This window comes from Pygoscelis adeliae, unplaced genomic scaffold (assembly GCF_000699105.1).
Source record: "Pygoscelis adeliae isolate BGI_AS28 unplaced genomic scaffold, ASM69910v1 Scaffold54, whole genome shotgun sequence".
NCBI classification, from domain to species: Eukaryota; Metazoa; Chordata; class Aves; order Sphenisciformes; family Spheniscidae; genus Pygoscelis; species Pygoscelis adeliae.
In genome coordinates, this window is record NW_008824982.1 from 649,077 (window position 1) to 670,449 (window position 21,373).

At 41.2% G+C, this 21,373-nt stretch overlaps 1 protein-coding gene across 1 annotated transcript in view; it reads left to right on the forward strand.

Annotated features, from left to right (window-relative positions):
* The window catches only part of THEMIS (thymocyte selection associated), an 80,869-nt gene that overhangs the window by 10,909 nt on the left and 48,587 nt on the right, over positions 1-21,373 (forward strand). Inside the window, exons 2-4 of the mRNA XM_009325629.1 lie at positions 5,108-5,266; positions 13,267-13,725; positions 17,162-18,207. Of these exons, the coding sequence (XP_009323904.1) occupies positions 5,108-5,266; positions 13,267-13,725; positions 17,162-18,207 (1,664 nt within the window). The remainder of the gene's footprint in view (positions 1-5,107; positions 5,267-13,266; positions 13,726-17,161; positions 18,208-21,373) is intronic.

Consider the following 21,373-nt stretch of genomic DNA (forward strand, 5'->3'; position numbering starts at 1 on the left):
AAGAGTAAAAGTGAGAAAACTCATGGGTTGAGATAAAGGCAGTGTAATAGGTAAAGCAAAAGCCGCGCACGCAAGCAAAGCAGAACAAGGAATTCATTCACTGCTTCCCATGGGCAGGCAGGTGTTCAGCCATCTCCAGGAAAGCAGGGCTCCATCACGCGTAACGGTTACTTGGGAAGGCAAACACCATAATTCTGAATGTTCCCCCCCTTTCTTCTTCCCCCAGCTTTATATGCTGAGCATGATGTCATATGGTGTGTGATATCCCTTTGGTCAGTTGGGGTCAGCTGTCCCGGCTGTGTCCCCTCCCAACTTCTTGTGTGCCCCTACTCATTGGTGGGATGGTGTGAGAGGCAGAAAAGGCCTTGACTCTGTGTAAGCACTGCTCAGCAGTAACGAAAACATCCCTGTGTTATCAGCACTGTTTTCAGCACAAATCCAAAACACAACCCCATACTAGCTACTGTGAAGAAAATTAACTCTATCCCAGCCAAAACCAGCACACCACTCATATATGTTTTACTACTGATAAGCTGTTGAAGGTTCGTCTCTGACTTCCTTAGTTGGATGGAAAATGTGGTGGCATGCCTAAGTTACTCAGTGTAATTTATCCAACTTCTGGGATGAAAGGCATCGTCCTATGGCCACAAGTCCCGGGATACTTGGGCACTCTCCACTTCGACTCTGCTAAGAGGTTTCTTCTCTTCTAGAAGACTTAAAGCATCCTTCCCAGCTGCTTAATACCCTTTGCCTCCTTGATGATGCCAAAAAATACATCTTTTCTTTCTTCCTCTTTTTTTGATTCAAGAAGGGGTTCACTTTCCTTGGTATTATTACAAAGCATTATCTTTGCCATAGGATTATGTACCCATGTAATTGTTTATTTCTTTGATGGTAGGACAACCAGCTCCCCTGATTTTCTTTTTTTTTAAGTTTTAAATAAAACCGTTACTTTTTTTTTTAAGTTTTAATTTTCTTCTTACTTTTTCCTAGAACTAATGCTTTTAGATGAATGATCCGTTTGTTTTCCACAACTATATTGTGTTTTGTTCTGATGAAAGACCTGGAGAGCTAAGGTGCTGTGACAGCCCTGTGTGTCTATTCTGTGCACACTCTTTTGTGGCTTGCAGTCTGGCATTTATAATCCATCTTTTTTCTGAATGCATTATCTCAGCCCTTGATGTTTCAAACAGAGCCTGCAGCTCCATGTAATGCTTTTTGTAGACTCCAGCTTGAACTCCATATGCTTGTCTGCCTCAGGTGCTTTCTCTCTTTTATGAGTGCGGATTTTCTCTTCTTGTGTATTTTACCCTTTTCTTGTAGTGTTTTAGATTCTTTGCCATCTCTACAGTGCCAGGCCACTGTTTAACCTGTGTAGGTTGTTATCTGCATTTCTAATGTTTTGCAAATTTTGATTGCTTTGTCAAAGGCTAATTTTTGTGTCATCCAATCAGCTATTTTTGAGTGTTTGGCAGAGCTAGTCTCTTCTCATGGATATTGCCAGATTGGATCTTCAGCCTTGGACCCGTCAATAACTGATCAGTGTTTTCACTTTTTTGCAAGCTCCGTTTATACTTTTTATTTTACTTCTTAAACTCTCTGCCATACCATTTATAGTTAAGCTATTGTGCCTGAGGAAAAGCAAACCTGATAAGTGGTAAGTCCTTCAGAACCAGCCATGATCAGAAACAGGGACCTCCCCTGACTCCCCTCTTTACTTCTTGGTGGCACCACTCTGCTGCGGATATAGACTGAAGTAGTGGTTAAATCTTCTTCAATCACACCATTTTTTTTGAGAGGCTCAGCCTCTTAACTGCTCCATTCTTCCCCTCAGGGCCGTTACTTGGTTTGCTCTACTCCAGCTACCATGTTATTTGGACATCGACCACAGCCAGCAAGGCCACCGAACCTGCGTGGCTCAGTGCCTGTGCTCATATGGAGCAGCGCTGCCTGCGTGTGGGTGCACGGCCGGGCCCGGCTGCATTGAGGGGCATGCTTGCAAAGGCTGTCTAGCAGAGATGAAAGCAAATGTGCCCGAAGCCCATAATTAGTCAGTGTAGTTACTTTCATATGTTAAATGGTATCTAGGGGTCTATTTTCAAGTGAGGTAATCTGGAGAAGCTGGATCTAAATCTGCACTGAAGAAAAAAAAGCCTCTAGAAGCCGTGAGCTCCCATTTTGAGTAGGTTTTCACAAATATTTGTTTGAGGGTGAGAATATTGGAATTCTTTGCTCATCTTTCCATGTTTCTGTAATGCAGCGCTCATCACACTGGGTCCTCTGGGATTTCCTGTATCTAATAATATCATGGTTGCTTGTGATCTCTACCGTGTCTGATGTGAGGAGTGAGGTGGTTCAGCACAAAAGGAACATTACCCTCTTCACGGCTCCTCAATCTTTCTCTCCCTCTCACTCTAATATGAAATAAGTATTGCACATACACTTTTCTGACTGTCATAAAATATCCTATGGAGCTCAGCTAAAGCAATGAGAGCTATGATAATTCCTCATGTGTTTATTAGAGCAGCAGCCAGCCTACTGATGGGAGCTGTAGCAATATCCAGTGGAGACATCTGAGATAGTCAATGTTGAATTGCTCAGGGACTAAAGGGAGAGCAAACAACGATGCACTATCTTTACAATAAGAAAACCAGATTGTTCTTTTTTAGTTAAAGGGCAGCAGCTCTCTTGGTCTTCTCCCTAGTACCAGATTGGTTGAAAGGATGCATAAAGAGCATGTTCTTTCACCTGACTGACTGATATTTGTGTGGCACTATAATCCGGAATACCTCTGTGCTAATCATCATCCTGGTGTGCAACAGAAAGGCAGTGGCCTGCTGGGGGAGTTTAGAGCCTAAGTACAACAGTCCCCCTTGATTCTATGTAGGATTCTCAGCAAGGGAAACCAGTCAATGTTGTCACATCCAGCCTGCCGAAAGCATCTGCCACGATTTTTTAATTCTTCTTTTTTTAACCTAGATTCTTCTACATAGGATTAAAAATGTACATCAGTACCTGTCTTCTTCAGGGGAGCAGCTGGGGATTTCCCGGTGTCCATCTCAATTGTGAGAGCATTGCACAAGCAACAGACAGGTTTGCCTGGACATGTCTTCACAACAGGGTAAACTTAACCCGTTGCTCAGTGTTACTCTCGTTCATCCTCCTGTCCTGACCCAAACCCATTGTTCTGTGGTGCTCTACTGAGGCTTTGGGTTTAGGCTAAAACCAGAGCAACTTTTGCTCAGGTTGGTCTCCCAGTGACTTCCAGTGAGGCCAAGGGGGTAACCAGGTGCTTGTCACCTGCAAGTGCTGCAGCAGAGTTGATAAATATATCCCAGACTCAGTAAGAGATGCTCGTTAGCCCAGGCTATGGGTGTGACTGGAATTGATCTTGAATGAGCATTGGGAAAAGGAAAATCACTCGGCTAATAGTTGCATTTCTGACATGACACCTGGCAAAAAACCCTACAAAACCCCTTTTTTTGTTTTCTCCCCACCAACTACAAGGAGAGCTATGGAGTGAAGAATGTTACTTTCTGTGGGAAGTGAGTTCTGCAGGCAATGGCAATAACTCAGTTCAGGCCATCTCAATTATTGATTGCTACTATATAGCCAGAGGTCAGGTTTTAAATATCTCTCATTGTCTGTGACCATTCTGGTTACCTAGGTTAAAAGGAAAAAAAAAAAAGATGAGACTTTAAACTGCACAAGAGGTAAGAAAGGGCTATTAGGGGGATTGTGGGAAGGAAAAACTGTCTTCTCAGAGGTGATAAAGAGAATTTGTTTCTTCTAGATTTTTGTCAAAAATGTGACCAGAGAAGGGCAAAATTAATCTTGCGAGCCCTTTGGGGAAGGGAGAAATGGAAAGGAGAAAAAAAAGTATTTCAAATAGCAGAGCAATGTTAGTAGCAGAGCAAATGAATACACTCACCAGTGCACTGGGAGTGGAAATGAGAATAAGGTTTCTCACCACGAGGGAAATGAAATTCTGAGATGGGATTCCAGAAAGGGTACTTCCACATCACTTCAGGACAGAACTTGGTAAGTTCTTAGAAGGAACTGCACAGCATCAGAAGAATGGAAGCTAGCATTAAAGTCAATGTTTCTGATGTTCTGTGCTCAGTGTAATTCTGTCTACAAATGGAACTGAAAGAAGACTTAATCAGCATGTGTTTGCTGCATTGCCTTTATATATAATTAATTAATCCCATGCCTCAAAGCTTCTACTAATCTCCTGCAGGGACCAGGAAGAATTTTCCTTCTTCTGCATAACCTGGCTTTTGTTTTGGCTTTGCTTTATTCTTCCCCGCTGCCCCCACTTCTGAAACAGCAGAGATTGACCACAGCAAGAATGGAGAAGGAAGGGTGTTTTTGGCAGGGCAAGTTGCAGTTCCAGGTTTTGCTGAGGAAGCTCTGAAATGCTTGGTTGGATTACCTTGTTCCTGCACTCAAACTTCTGAACGTCACAGACAAAAAAGGAATTTTTTTCCTGCCAGGTCAGGATCAATAGGCTCGTTTCAGCATGGGGCAGGGATTGCCACTGTTAATTTGCCAGTTTTCCAATTTCTTGTACTTTCTTCGGGTTTTCTGTTACAACAGAAAGCTCAAATGCTGGCTGCACTTTGATGTCTCCTGGCCTCTCCCTGGGCACCTTCTAGGGTCTATGTTTTTTTGCCTTCTGCTGTAGTCTGTTGTTTCCTATGGGTTGTGCTATGCCCTGTGCCGTGCAGAGGCACCTTTCCTGCCCGAGCTTCACTGCCTGCTGATTTCAGGAGGCAGCTCCTGATGACCCAGGCCATCCTATGCTCTGCCTCATTCCGTTTTGGTCTAATAACTTAGAAATGCAGGTTCTTCAGACCTTTTTCCTCTTACATGCATCTAAGAACAGTGTACACGTAGAGCTGATCTAGAGATCGCTGAAGTCACAAGATGGATTTTCTCATGACACTAAGGAAGAAAATGAAAATTAGGTTAGTTATCACAGGATAAGTATTATTTCATATAACTTATTTTAAGTATTTTTGCTTTCATTCAAAGAGGTAGAGACACTTGACAAAGTGAGAAAAAGCTGAATAATGCTTTTCTTTCCTTTTGTATTTCTTTTCAGGCTCCATCTATGAAATGTTTGGAAATGAATGCTGCCTGTCAACAGGAGAAGTCATTAAAATTATTGGCTTCAGAATTAATAAGCTCATAGCAAGTATCTGTGAGAATAATGAAGACAGCCGGTTTTCAGCCAAAGTGGAATTACCACTAAATTTTCCTGGTATAGTATTTAATGAATACATGTTTTTTAGGAATTATAACCCTGAATAATCACCTTTGTTCATTTTATTGATTTGCTGTCTTGATTGATATTTGTTTGAGGTTACAACTCAACTGTCAAGGATACAATTTTATCAGATGGCACAAGATACAATCAACTCGTTCTTAAATTTCAACTCTTACAGTTCTTTTTCAAGCTTGGATAGAAATTATTAATGTTATAATGTTTGGTAGTAATGCTTTCTATACTTGAGGTCACTCAGTGTAAGAATTTTTACAAAAATCTTCTTTTCAGTTACTTATGACTTTGCCAACTTATGCCTGAGCTGAAATCTTCTTTGCTGTGTGCTCAGACTATAATTTATTCACTATTACTATATTTTTATTTTATTATTTTGTATAGAAAATATTTTGAATATTTTGTTACGTTTTGTTTTTACTTTAATGATTTATTTTAGTTCCAGTGGCCAAAGTGTCTGCTCCATGCCTGGAAACAGGATTAGAGGAAAATAGATGTGTTTTTCTGCTTAAAAAACACTTCAGCTGTTCTCAAGTGAACTCCCAAAATACCCATATTTTGGAGGATGGACGTGAGATTTGGCATGTTGTACTGACTTGTTATTTGAAACATATCTTCCTCTGTTCATGTTAGGGAGAGCTGGCCAAGTACTGTACCCAGGGTACCTAGTTCATCACATGTCATATTTATTAATTTTTCAATTCTGCACTCATCTCAAATCCTCTACTGTTAGGGCCCAGCTGTGTCAAATAGGGAAGTGATACGGAGTGCAGAGGCAGAAGTGCTGGACTGTGAGTATCCGTGTGTGGGAAGTGGAGGTGGCAAACTAGGTTAGGACGCTGAGAGAAAAAGATTGCACCTCAGAGCAGGGCAGAAGGATGAAGACTTGGTATGCAAAGATCAGGGACTGGAGACAGTGGTGGAGGTGGTTACCAACACCAGAGGGCTGCACCCACACAGAAATATATATGATCTAGGGCATTTCCTACTCTGGAAGTCTTGCTGGCAGCAGAGGTAATGGGAGTCCCTCGGGGAGAGGAGATGAGCTGGCTGGAAAACAGCACGAGGAGGCCAGCGGGATGCGGGAGGGAGCCTGTGTAGGTCTGGGAGAGAAGTTATGGGACACCTGCAGGTAGGAAACACTGGCACAGAGCACACACAAGGGCACAGCAGCCCTCAAGAGCTTGAGGTCACGTCCAGGAGTCACTTAGGCCAACGGTCTAGTTAATGCACTGAATGAGACTACAGTGTTGTAGAAAAAAAAATAGAATGTAAACACTATATTAACACTGTATTGTACTGCAAGCACATGGGAGGTTAAATTGATGCTGCACAGGGAAACATAATATGGGTGTTTTCTAGTGTTTGAGTGCTTGACTTAATAACCTCATTGATGTTCTTCTAATGTATTGCTGAGCATGTGAGAATGTGTGTACATGCATATATATGGTTTAGGTTATGCCAGTGCCCAAACTGGTATGTGCTTTTTCTGCAGAGGGAGACAAGACACACTTCTTGAAGCAAATAAAGTGTAAAAGCACATGGGAATGAAATGTTTCATCTGAATTCCACAGGAAAATATCTTCTTCCATGCCTTCATTTTCCATCTCCAAAATACAGATTTCTCTCTGAAATAGTCCTATATATAATTTTCTTTTCCCCAGTAGAACATCAATTTACTTTCATGTTTTTCTTATTTGGTGAATCAGAACCATTTGTATGACCATTTATTAAAAGTCTTTTTTGGGATGCCATTTTCAAGCACTGGTAGGGCCTAAATGTAGTGATCAAAGACATTTTAATTATCTGTGGCTATCTAGAGATATTGGAGCACTGCTGTACTGTGAACTCTCAAGATACTTGATTTTCTTTTGAAATCCAAGCTTCTTTGCTATTCTTAAAATTTCTTCTATCTCTAAAATATATATACATATAGGAAGTCATATTCCAAATCTTGATTGGCAGATGGGTTTAAACATTTGAATCCTAAAATATCCAATTCAACTGAGTGATAAACATAATCCTACATTTATTAACGTTGAATCTCTTGATTTTTAAAACAGAATGACTTGTGATTTCAAATGCTTGAACCTGGTGAATCTGGATTTTTTTGCATTCAGGTGATCAATTTTGCAACTTGGCATTTGGATGTTGTTGAGCACATGTTTCAAATTTGGTCTAATTACTACAATTCGCATGCATACTTATGAACTCTCCCAACCAGTGTTCTAGAGAACTTGGTTATTTCACTAGAAAAATAAATTCAGAGTTCATTTTTCTGAAATTTATCATTACTATCCTCCACATGATGGGTATTACTGAACAGCAGCACTGAAGAGGGACATAATGACACTTCTTATTAGCCCAACAGGGAGCACCACTCTCTTGTTCCTCTCTGTATATGTACTCTTACGCATTCAAGAGCTTTTTGGCAAGATGTAAATTTACCATTTGTCTAATTTAGTTCTTAGCTGAAGAATGATTCAACTTTACAAAGTCAAGATGTCCCAGTCTCTGCTTTTTCTTGACCTTTTTCCTTTTCACTTTATTACATACACATGCTGTGCTCCCAATGAACCATCGTTGTTGGTTTGCCCCTGTCTCCGGAACAAAGCACAGAACTGAATTGCAGATGATCTTTTTCACACTGCCATTGACTTACTTCAGTAAAAATATCCGCAGGTCTCTAGGAGTCTGGCACTCTGTTTACATTGCATGTACAGTGCTCTCTTGCTAGTCTTGATGCAAAGAAATCTTTTGCTTTGATGTTGTTTTCCGTTTCCTCTGTCATGAGTTATCATTTGCATGCAATGGGCTCATGTATCCTTTCACTGTGTGCATGCTGGCATAAATAAGCAATGCTTCTATTTAGGTTACTCTGGGGATAGCGTCTCTGTGAGTGAAGAGCTGGGCTCATTGGCTTTAAATGAGTCTTACTCTTTGTCTTTCTGAATGTATTTTTTCTGAATTCCTTTTTTCTGCTCTGGCAAATCAGATCCTTGATAAAGGCCTAATCTTCCCTTTGCATTAGAGAAACTGCTGCAACCGCAAGTTCACTATCTGTGTTATTTCATTTTATCCTTATTCTAATTTGTTCTTTTTCATGCCTCAGAGGGCCAGGCTATTCTTTCTATGCTCATACACTGGGTAAAAAAAGAAGTCTGCTGTTACTCTAGACACTTCAATGGCTACATCTAACAGCACTTTGAACTACAATTTTCACTACTAACAACTTAGCAGAGACAGGTAATTTGCACAACACCTGAACTGTTTGCCAGCACAAATGATTTCATTTTGTTCTGTTATATTCCTTCTTCTGCAAAAATATTGCTGGGCTTTCCCTGTTCTCAGGAGGTCCCTGACAGTTGCTGCTGCTCATTCCTATGTGGTCTGACAGACACGTAGCTGAGCACAATTGTCCCTCTGAGCTCTCAGCCTCTGTGAGCCACAAGACAGGAGACTTATCTGTGGCCACACAGCACATGCGTGGAAGAACAGAGGTTAGGCACTAGAAGGCTCATCTCGATAGGAGATGATGGAGAGAGAGGAGAGATGGCCTTTGGGGCAGGATGGGGAGAGGAGGATGCTGGAGCAGATGGAGCAGAGGAGGTAACAGAGTGGGTAGTGGAGGTGGGGGAAAAGAGGAATAGCAATCAAGTCAGTCCAGAGAAGTTGGGAACTCAGCTGTTCCCAGTCTTCTGCATTACCTTGGGGAACAGAAACTACTAGTCTGGGACAGGAGGTCTTTCTGCTATTTTTTTCCCTTGAAGGCTACTTGCTGCTCTACTAGGTGAGCCTAGATACTGGTTTTCTCAGTTTTCTGTGGGGAAAAGAAGAAAAAGAGAGAATAAAAAGGATACTCCTTTCCTTCAGGACTCTAATTCAGACTGAAAATGGGAAGTCTATAAAGCTACAAGGAGGTACACTTTATCACTCTATAACCAGTAAAAGAGAGCTGCATATACGGTTCTGTAAAAAGGTGGTAAAAACATCCTTCTAGCAAAACATGCTTTCCCACAGGACTAAATGGGTGATCCTTGGGCTATGTTTTCTCTCATATCAGTCAAAATATTTTTTTCAGATTCCCAAACCCTCTCTCTCTACCAATGTGTTCATCAATGCCTAAAACTTTTCTTGAAAATGATGGGATGATTAGGTTTGCGGCTTACTAGTTATTATATAATAACTAGTAAGGCACTAGGCAGGCACTTCACCTAGTGAAATGCCACTAGGTGGGGAGGACTCATGGAGTGTGACAATAGTTATACATTCCTGTAGTTATTATGTATGTGTAGTTATTCTTGTCTCCATCTGTAATTTTCCCCAAAACTATTGGGCATCAGTGCACTTTGGTTGTAGACCAGATTACATTTAGAAAGTAGATGTATAAGAGCAATAATGCCAGCTCTCGATAAACCAACTGGACTTTTTTCCATGTTTGCTATTTCCATCTGTCTTTCCCCCCAGTAGTTCACCAAGCTCTCTTAGGAAAGTCTAAGTGAATTTGATTCAGTCATTTTATGATTTATGAAAAAGTACAAACACATTTGTGTTTGACCTCAAAATGTCCACACTTTAGCATCTCAAACTTACCATATGTCTCCTACTCCGGAGATTTCCTTGCTATCTTAGGTCTGGAAAACATTTGGTTTTGTAATATGATTCATAATGATTTTAATAAGGTTCTGAATGGTTCAAGATAATGTTGTTTGGATTTTTTTTTTTTTATTTATTTAATATATATCATAGCAAGGAGAGCATTTATGGGAAGATACCATGGCAGATTGTGGCAGTTAGATAGGAACCACAGTGGCTTTCACCCATCACACCAAAATAACTTTTTATATATTCACCTCTTTTCTATAGAGAGAGAAACATATGGAACTTTACATAGTCATAAGCATAAACAGATGGCTATTAGGTGCCTCTACTTCATGGGTCTCATCAATACAGAAGCTAAGTATGCAAGGCCACATGGCTCTTTAGTTGCCTATGCAAGCATTCTGTTACCAAAATTAAGGAAACCAGCAGAATGGAAGGTGAAGATTTTTCTGCTCCCAACCCTGATGAAGTCAGTCTACCTGGGCCCGAGGGGATAATCAATTGTCTAGTTTTGTATGAGATCTGGTAATTATGCTTCCATATGAAACCTGCTTTCCAACCCAGGATGCTCATTAGTTTGTTGCTGAAATAGCTGGCTTCCAAATAATTCAAAAAATTAGTTTGTTGCTGAAAAAGCTGACTCTGTATTCCCAGCAAAATTAGTAGAGCCTGAGTCTACTGTCAAACTCATAGAGGAGAAGAATGTTTCTCATACCTGTACATTGCCAAATATTTTCAACTGGGAATGTTTTTTTTAACATAGTTTGTGGAGGCTTTTTAATGCAATTCTGGAGGTTTTCTAGGGGCAATGCGCATGCTCCTGTAGCACAGATGGGTAAACATAGTTATTGCCTTTGGGATACATCACATGTACTTTGAATACATTTTTTAATGAAGAATATTCCTATTTGCTTTCTCCCAGCACTGCCAGGAGATGATGCCCATCTTGCGCCTGCAAAGCATGACACTGGAACACTGTTTGGGGGATGCTGTCTTTTCCACAATTTCAGTTTGTCATTGGTGCCTTGTCACTGTGATATTTTCTAAATGCTGATGAACCAGTTTGTCTTGATCTGCACTGACAGCTCCAGTAGTGATTAGGACTGCTTGTTAATAACTGTGTTAAAAACAGCTGTGAGAAACATTAAAAATACCAGTGAGAAAGAAAAGTGTGTTGAAGTTGTACTTTGTACTTGTGCAGCTACATTCATGGATGTGGCTTCCTTGCAGCCAGGAAAAAGGCCTGAAGGCTTTTCCGTAGTGCTGCAGTGAGGACATATATGCAGAGGAGTATTTGCACAAGGGTACTAATTTCACACAGGAAAAACTGTCATACAGACAACTGTGAAGGCACAGAATTGCAGAAAGCAGTTACATAGGCACAACTAGTTTCTATCTCTGCAGTAGATCAAATAGGCTATTACTGTTTAGGCTGCTGACAAGCCCTCAGAGCTGTTAGTTGCCACAGATCCTAGCGGTCTCATGGAATACCTAGAACCACACACGCCCATTCTGGTGATAAATTCAGTTAAAAGCTACTCAACAGACAGGATCTTAATAACATCTCCTTTAACAAGAAGGGTGCTAAAGCTATGAAGTCAAAGTAGTGGGTTTTGTTACAGTGACACAAGAATCACAGCAATTCTGTGGAAAAAAAAATGGTTGTTGTGGTGGAGGGAATGGTTTGATATATCCTTTTTAAAGAAATCAATCTTAAGGAGCCCCTGCTTCCATGCAGGCCCCTCACTTGTGTTGATTGTGGTCAGTGGGTGAAACTCGATAAGGGAAAAGGTGTGGGAGAAAATAAGCGATTTGGAAGTTATTTTTAACTGAAGCAATTGCCCAACCTAATTTGTTAAACAATCCCTCTATCAGAGGAGGTCTAGAGAAGGGAGTGAGTGTCTTCCCAACATCCAGCAGGAACTGTGTTCTGGCAGCATCCCACCGTGCTGAGACCCAGGTATCTGCTGGGGCATCCTGCCCTTTTCTCACACTCTGGTTCCCACAAGAAGGGAGTCATAGCCAGTGTGGACTCAGTTGCCACACTAGACAACTGGGGGCAGGTGGATGGGACACTTAGACCTTTGTAGACATGGCAGAAACCACTCATGAGATGTGGAGCTATCATGAAAGAGTCTCTAGTGGTGCCAAGCAGCAATCCTTGAATCCTCATCCTGTAATCCATAACTGCCAAGGTGGGAGTATTCCTTTACCACAAAGATACGGTGTCCTTTGTGTGGTCCAGAGGAGGCAAAAGTGTGGAGCAGCAGGGGCTCTAGGGTTTCTGCTGGCTGGCTTTGGGGGAAGGAAGGAGAAAAGTCACTGCATCTCTCAGGGAGCTTAGCTGCTTTGTCACTGTAGCTGTAGCTACCAGTTAATTTGTGTGGGTCCCCTGGCTTGCAAACTTGGCCTAGGAATAACCTCTATGTTCAGTTATATTCACTTGGAAGAGAGCCTTAGTTGATGCCTGTCCCAGGAAGCTGCAATGTAATTTCACAAGGCAGCATTCACACTGCTGTGCCTGAGGAAGAAGACAGCTGAATCACACGGTTCAGCTAAACCCTACTGCTTAGTCCTCTAAACTGTCCACGTCATCTTCCTCTATTTTAAACACTCATGGAAATATAGAAATGTACGTATTTTTCTTGTGATGTGGACTCCTAATGAGACAGTTCCAAGGGGCATGATTAACATGAAATAATAATATCCCTAGGGGATAGGGAAGCTCAGATGCAGCTTCTGCCTTGCAGTACTTCAGCACTTTAATTACCTTGTGATGGCCACAGTGCTACAACAACCAAACTTTGAATTACTCCATCTGGTGGTCTGGGATATCAGATATGCTAAAATCAATTTCCTTTGCTCATTCTTATCTACAGGCGCTACTTTTTCATTTGTGAATTGTTTTTAAACATACTTGGTCTAGGAATCCCCAGTCTGTATGTGGAAGAATACATAGTACAACATTTAGCCAGAAATTTTATCCTGCGTTTCACTGATCACATTAGTGTTGCTCTTCCTCGTACCATGTCTGCATTTTTTTCTTAAAGGTTGGTTTCCTGAGAAGACAGATAAGAATTTAAGATAATTTTTCTTTTTTCTGTAGCAAAGAAAATAACTTTTTTCTCTTTTTACCATGGACGTAAAAATGTCGGATGTCAGAAATTGCCTGCAGAGTAGAAAGGGCTAATTCCAGCCACCTATAATTTATACCATGTAGTTGGTATTATCTTTATAAAGGCACATTTCTAGCAACCAAACTATCAGCTATGAATTGTTTGATGTGCTTTCCTCCCCATTTTTATTACATTCACAGTCTAAACTTTGGCATGGCTTCCTTTATGTATTTCCATTTTATAATGCATGTTTTCTGTTCTTAGGTCTTTATAAGGTTGTGGCAGATAAAACTCCATATGTCAGCATTGAAGAAATTACAAGAAAAGTCTCTATTGGGCCAACAAGATTTGGCCATCCATGTTTCTACAGTCCTGAGGATATAAAATTGGCAAACCTCACTATCAAACATGGTGAGCAAATCACCTTCAACTCAGTGGAAAAGGTCAATGGAACGATGGCTGTGAACTGCGGCGTGGTCAGAAATAACCAGTCTCATTCCTTTACTTTGCCCCTTTCACAAGAAGGAAAATTCTACGAGTGTGAAGATGACCAGATATATACCCTAAAAGAGATTGCAGAATGGAAAATCCCTAAGTGCAGAAACCGGATTGTCAAACTTTCCAATACTTTACATACATGGGACGCCTCTAATCCACTTCCTGAGAATTTTGATGGCTGCTTGATTCTCACGCCTGTCTATGAAGTACAGGCAGTAATGAAATGTAAGTAGGAATCAAAGTCAATATTCTATTCATCTCAGTATAGCAAAAAGTACCCTTAAATACACAAAATTTGCTTAAAATAGGCAGGAAGGATTCAGTTTGGTCAAGAATTCCCGACCCATATTTGCTACTGATGCTAGTTTCAAGGTGAAAAAAGGTAAAAATAACATTGCCTTTTTTATTCCTTCATCAGCTGTTAATTCAGATAGTTACCTTGCATTTCTTTCTGTTGCCATTTTATTGATCACTACAATTAAATCATCGTTGCAAAGAAAATATATTGCATAGTGAAAAAGCAGAGCTTAGGAATTCTGTTCAGTTCTCAAATTCTCTTTCTTTGTCTCTCAGTCTTTGGCCATGGAGAAGCCACTTGATCATTTATGGCTATGGCTAGGAATTAGAAAAAGAATATAGCCATACATGTTGTAACACACCCAACTACTGTTTATTTTTCAGAATGAGGATGCTGCAGGAAGTAAAACCATATCATTTTACCCTATTGCAGAAACAAATATCATTAGAATATAAACAGAAAAGACTCACGGTCAATTTCTGAAACCTCTAGGCTTGAGGACACAGGAAGATATTAGAAAACCAGTACCTTTAAAAGCTGTAATTTGTGTTACAAGTTTTTATGAAAAAAAAAAAAAAAATTTTGTCCATGGCACATTATCACTGTTCTAGTTGTTCTGTTCCATGAAAACATTGAAACTGCTGGGTTCTGTTCTTACCAATGTCTATATCTATGCCTTACTTTAAACCTGTTAGTGAAATTAGTCACAGGAATAAGATTAGAAGGTGTGCAAGGGTATAAGCACACAGTGAAATTCTCCTGAGTTATGGTGACTTGAATAGCCGAGCTGCAGTAATGACCCATGTGTGCGTGCATAGCGTACCCTCTCTGAACTGAGATACCTACCTAAGCAAAAAAAACAGCTTAAGCTAACATGTTTGACCTTGCTTGAGGACAGCTGAGGCAGTAGATGGAAACTCGCTGTAATTCTACTTGTTGATGCACCCATCCTGTTAAAGTCTGCAGGATAGGAGCTTAGCTTTTGGGAAGGTTTTGCTGCCTGTTGCCTTTACTAGAAGCAGACCAGTGAGCTCCATAGAAATGAAATCCTAATAGAAATATGTCATTCATGAGGATATTAAGCAGGAAATCTTTTAACAATTGAGGTTTCTCAGATGAATGATGTAAGTAAATGGATAAAAGAGAAAGAAATAAAAGTGGCCAGAGACTGTTAGCACAATATACTATACTTGTTAAATGCTTATCATGAGATATTCAGCGGTGCATGCTATGTGATTTAATGTGTGAGTTTGGAAAGTATATCTTCATGAAATAAAATACTTCATTTTCTACAACTCTAGCTAGATTCAGGAATCTAGCCCGTCTTCTGAAACTGGAATCACTTAGGTGTATTCCTAGTCCCTCTTAGATATATGCGCAGACTCGATAAGAATTTAATGTTTCTAAAAAGCTTTCAGAAGATTCAGAAATGTTTGGTATTCACTTGTCTTCCAATCAGATATTCCAGTGAGAGTTGTATTTGTTAATTTTATTTCATGCCCATTTATGTTTCATAGTGTGCTCAACATTTAAGAAGCTTTAAATATGTCCTAAATAACTATTTAATACAAACCTGAAAAGTAGGCTTCACGGTACGTGATTAACTACTTTCTTGTGGACCATGCAAAATGGATTTTGACCATTTTTAGAAGAACTATAAATAGACACAAGATAAAGTATGAGAAATACTATCCACAATTCAACGGAAAAGATTCCTGATAAGAGGGGTAGAAGATTACATTTTCACAGGCTGTGGGCAGGAATCCTCTATACTTCTCATTCTTAATAATGAGCATATGGGAACTCCCCCATATGCTCATAGAAAACTTTCAATTTCACTAGTCATTCCTCTTTCATTGACTTTCCCTTGCGGTGCTTAGGAAGTTTGTCACCTGAAGGCGTCAATGTGACAAAAGGAGAGTTGGAATAAACAGATCCTGAATCACTGTCATAAAACATACATCTGATACCAACTTTTAAGTATAAAATATTGGTATGTCCTGCTACGAGGAAGTGTGAATCCAGGATATACTATCCTTGTGTGCAGGTTTATGCAGAATAAGTCTTATTGAAGAGAGTCATTAAATATTATTTGCTTGTTAAATTTTACTGCCCTGGTCAGTGATCTGTGGTGTCACTGATGTGGAGTCAAATTCTTAAACAAGCCTTAAGTGCATAGTCAGCTTTGTGCTTGGAAGTTTTGCATCCAAAATTTTGCAAGTTCAGTTGTGATAAAAGAGTTGTTGTTCCCTGTCAGACTGTTAAACGCAATGGCTTGGTTCTGATAGTGAATAAAACCAGATGCAGCAGAAAAAGATGCAAGAGTTCCACAGAGGACCACTGTAGTAGATATTTCTTTATTCATTAACAATAAACTTAGACTTTGTTATACAAAGGTTTTGCTTTTTTTTTACAGTTCTATTATTTTCTAATAATTATAGGTGTTTTCATTAGTCTTATAAATATCTGTCCTGCTTTCAGCAGGGATAGAGTTAATTTCCTTCCTAGTAGCTGGCACAGTGCTGTGTTTTGGATTTAGGATGAGAATAATGTTGATAACACACCGATGTTTTAGCTGTTGCTAAGCAGTGCTTACACTAGTCAAGGACTTTTCAGCTTCCCATGCTCTACCCACTGAGAAGGCTGGAGGTGCACGAGAAGCTGGGAGGGGGCCCAGCCAGGACAGCTGACCCAAACTGGCCAAAGGGACATTCCATACCATGTGACGTCATGTTCAGTACATAAAGTGGGGGAAAGCTGGCCGGGGGGGCCACTGCTCGAGGACTGGCTGGGCATCGGTCAGTGGGTGGTGAGCAGTTGCATCGTGCATCACTTGCTTTGTATATTATTATTGTTGTTATTACTATTATTATTATTATTATATTCTATTCCCCCCTCCCCTTTCTGCCCCCCTCCCCCCGGGTGGGGGGGGGGGGGGGAGTGAGCGAGTGGCTGTATGGTGCTCAGTTGCCAACTGAGGTTAAACCACGACAATATCAAAATATCTTATTTCTCCCAGATTGACCACAGCAACAACATGTGTTAATGGGTTCAAATGCTATTTAGTCATTAAAAATGTTCCCCCCCCATTTCTTCAGAGAAACCATTGTTCACTTGGACACCTTATTCTCATCTCCTCTTGTCTCTCTCTTCCTTTGTGAGGTCTCCTGTATATCTGATAGCTATATATCTCAAATTAAAACAGTTAGTTAGACTTTGACTGGCCCTGTTAACTGTGCATGTTAACATATGGAGGTGCACACCTCAGGGAAGGTACTTTTAGTATCTGGCCAACAGGACATGTATATTTTATTCCAATGTCAGTTTGAAAACAAAAATCAATGTATTTCTTTTTCTTTTCAGTTCGAAAGGACATAGTTCATATCCTCTCAGATCTAGATGTTGAGGTCAAGGATATAACAGACAGTTATGATATTAGCTCTTTCCTTCAGCCACTGTCTTTGGAAGATGTATTTGAGAGAACAAGCAAGGAATTTCCTATGGTTGCTGAGATAATGGAAGGGCCTTCAGGAAGCCAAAAACCTTATAACTTACTGCATATAGGAAAAGAGATCATAATCTACAAAAAGTACCAGGCAACAAGAGTCCTAGCCTCTGAGATCAGAAGTGACTCCCCAAAAAGACATTTTTTAATCCCTATGAGCTACAAAGGAAAGTTCAAGAGAAGACCTCGGGAGTTTCCAACCGCCTATGATTTAGAGATAGCAAGAAGTGAAAAGGAACAGCTTCATGTCGTAGCAACTAAAGCCTTTGATTCCCCTCATAAAGAGCTTTTTTCTGTTTCGGTTGGAGACCAGTTTCTAGTTCAGCAATGCCAGACTAGTGAAGTTCTGTATGAGGGAAGAAAGAAAGTCATAGACGTTTTAGCTTGTGAACAAATACTAAGTGATACATATAAGAAGGTGCTCCTCCCTATGTACATGGAAGGTGGCTTTGTGGAAGTGATTCATGACAAGAAACAATACCAGCTTTCTGAAATTTGCAAACAATTTCGTTTGCCTTTTAATGTCAAAGTGTCCGTGAGGGACCTTTCCGTTGAGGAAGACGTTGTGGCTGCCGTGCCTGGTCTGCAGTTTGAAGAAGAAATCACAGACTCTTATTTGCTGATCAGTAGCACCAGCAGTCCAGTGGAGAGCTGGGAGATTCCTGTATATCGCTTAAACATGTCGGTCCATTTGCTCAGCAGAGATGTTCAGACAGTTGTACCTCCTGCAACTAAGACAATGGTGGAAGAGATCAGCGAAGAGCAATACTATATGGTGCGAAGATATGAAAACCAAACCCTTCATCCACCACCCAGGCCTCCCAAAAAGCCAACAACACTTGCACCAAAACCTGTTTTTGCAGTACCTAAGGAAGGTGTGTCTGATGTACTACAGGCTCCAAAGGTAAGGTATCACACCTTGTCTTTGAATCTCTTACAAACGTAGGTCGTGTTCTGTCAGTTTACAGTCTCCATTTCACTGGTGTATCCTCATGGCATGTACACAGATGGCTCTCAGTTCCCTGTAATAGGCAAATTAGCTATTATAGACAACAATGGCTAAAATCTCCAGTGTGTGTTAATTGATCCATGAAAAATAACGGAACCATGCCGACTCACAGCAGAAAGCTTGGCCGTGTAATTTTGCATGGATAATCCTTTACTGCACCAATGCAAAAGTGAAGGGAGAGACTTGAAGTGGCTGTATTTAAATCTTTATTAAGGGGAAGCATATGTTTTCATGATGTAAAGATAATTTTGCTCAGCTGGAAACAGCAGAATTAAATTCACAGAAAGTCAAGTTGGATAGATATTTTTGACTGCATGGTTTTGCACTTACCCACGTGGCTAATAGATTTGGAATAAAAAGGGCAGCCATTTTAGAATAGCTCTTGATGTTAAAAAAGAAGTGCCCCTTCTAGGACAATTTTCTTTGTGGTTAACCTAAGGCAATGCATTTGTTCATTAATTTTTGTGTTGGGTCTGGCTGAGTTGGAGTTAATTTTCTTCACAGCAGCCTGTAAGATACTGTGTTTTGGATTTGTGACTAAAACAGTGTTGGTAACACACCAGTGTTTTGGCTGTTGCAGAGCAGGGCACCCACAGTGTCAAGGCCTTCTCTTTTTCCCCGGTTGCCCCCCCAGCAAGTAGACTGGGGGTGGGCAAGAAGTTGAGAGGGGTCACAGCCAGGAGAGCTGACCCCAACTGACCAAAGAGATATTCTATGACATATAATACCATGCTCAGCAATAAAAACTGAGGGGGTGGTTGGTCTGGGAAGGTAGCCATAGCTGAGAGACTGGCTGGACATCAGTCTGCTTGGGGGAGGTAGTGAGTGACTGCCTTTGCATCACTGGGGTTTTTTTCCTCTTTCGTATTAAAGACGTATTAAACTGTCTTTATCTCAATCCATGAGTTTTCTTGCTTTTGCTCTTACTATTCTCTCTCCTGATGAGATCATCATCCTGATGTCAGGGGGGAGTGAGCGAGCAGCTGGGTGGGTGCTTAGCTGCTGGCTGTGGTCAACCCACCACAATTTTCTTGAAAGATTCTTGAAAGAATCAAAGAAAGGCACCTTGATGGACTTTAACAAGAAAGACTGTCCAGGAGTTATTTAACTTAGGTTGCAGTTGCTGTCATGTGCAGATACAAATTCCCCACAGGAGAAGAAGGAAAAAAAATCTGAAATGTTTTCAGGCCTCTGCAGGCGCTCTCCTGTGCACTTTAAATGCAATGTAACTCATGGAATTATATTTTGGGGGGTTCAGGGAAAGTTATTTTTTGTGTTGCTATCAAATTAAGGTCCAGTTGTAGCAACCCTGGAAGGGGAGCCGTTGTGAGTACCTCTCCTTGCCTGCTGGAGGTGTTCCTCCCCTCAGTGCCAATTCTGAGACCACATGCAGGTCCACAGCTCCACATAGGTCCTGGGAGATGGTTATAACAGACCGCAGGAGAAGTGAATGGGTAAGGCGGGTCCCTCAGATAAGGATAATAGAGTGAAAGTTGAGTAATTTTCTTTCCTCTTTGCTTGTACTATGGAAACTTCTTTTCTGCTAGTTTGTACAGTGACCCTTGCAGCAGCTTAAACAAGCCATCCTGTTAGGCTAGGGAGGATACATAAGAAACTGGTCCCTGGAGCTAACAGGCAAGCCGTCAGTCTGGTGCTGGTCTGGGGTGCAGAACCGGGGAAGAATTCCCTAAAGTTCTGTTTCTGGTTGACCTGTACCCTTGTCAGGAGGACTCAAACATCCTGCAGCTACCAATGGCTGTGTGTGGAGAGCAACAGGTAGATGCTGACTCTAGGCTAGACTTGTGCAGAAGATAATATTTTCCTGAAGTGAGGCGAGAGCAATAAGCACAGGAGAGGGATGAGCTGAGGTTCCTTTGCACATTCATGAGTGAGAGCGACCTTAGATTGCAGCTGTCCAGACAAAGAAATGCATTTAAGCAGACTGTTCCAGAGGATGTTTTTTGTCACATGCTTGTTATAAATGCAGTCAGAATGCTTAGAGTTATGCAGATTTTTAAATCTCCTTCCCTGGAAAGGTGAAACAAGTAGACACCACTTATTCATAAGATTAAACATCCTGAGCTGTATCATAATAGGTTTAAAGTCGCACAGAATGCATTATCTCTTCTATCCTGAGCACCGTGAATCCTCTGAGAGGATGTGGATTGTAGCGGATAGGCTCTGCCTCAGCCTCTCCGCCAGCGATGGCGACAGGGGAGACTGCATTTTCTTCTACTTGTATCAGGGATGTCTGAGGGTTCAGAAAGTTGGAGATTGTGCCAAACTGCTAAACAGCCCTCTTCGCCTATTTTGTGACTGTGCATAGACTTATTTGCATAAGTAACAGACGAACATCCTAATGAGCTGAACTTAAGCCTGACAAGGTGGCAGCCTGGAATAAGCTTTATTGCTGCATGAACTGCCATGCTCCTCCTGCAGGCAGCTCCCTGCCCAGTGCTTAGGGAGCTCTGGCTACTTGCTGGAGGGTGGTGAATGGCTTCCTTGCCCACCAGATGGGAAACTTTGCTTGGCTTGGTGCTCCAGGATTAAATGCTGCTGCTGCTGCATGAGTCCGCAGAGGACTAAGATCCAGCTGTTTTATGCCAATACTTGAGAATGCTCTGCAAGAGTGGGTCATCTCTAGCTACAGCTTGTGCTTTGATCGCCTCTTAGCTCACAGCAAGGCTGTGAGGGCAGAGAGGCTCCAGCTGTCTCTTCCTGCTGTTCCCTGACCTTGGTAAGGGAACACTAGGGCCAGGAGCAGGACTATACAGTGTATGTTTCACTGTACTTTTGGTCATATTAGTCACTGAATTGTATTAAATTAGCAGCCAGTATGGACTGGAACTTCAGATGAGTGCAAGAACTGCCTTTGCTTGCATGCAAGGTGCGATGCTACAGAGACATGAACGTTTGCACAGTTCAGCAAAGTCATAGAATCACAGAATCATAGAATAGTTTGGGTTGGAAGGGACCTCTAAAGGTCATCTAGTCCAACCCCCCTGCCATGGGCAGGGACATCTTCAACTAAATCAGGTTGCTCAGAGCCCCGTCCAACCTG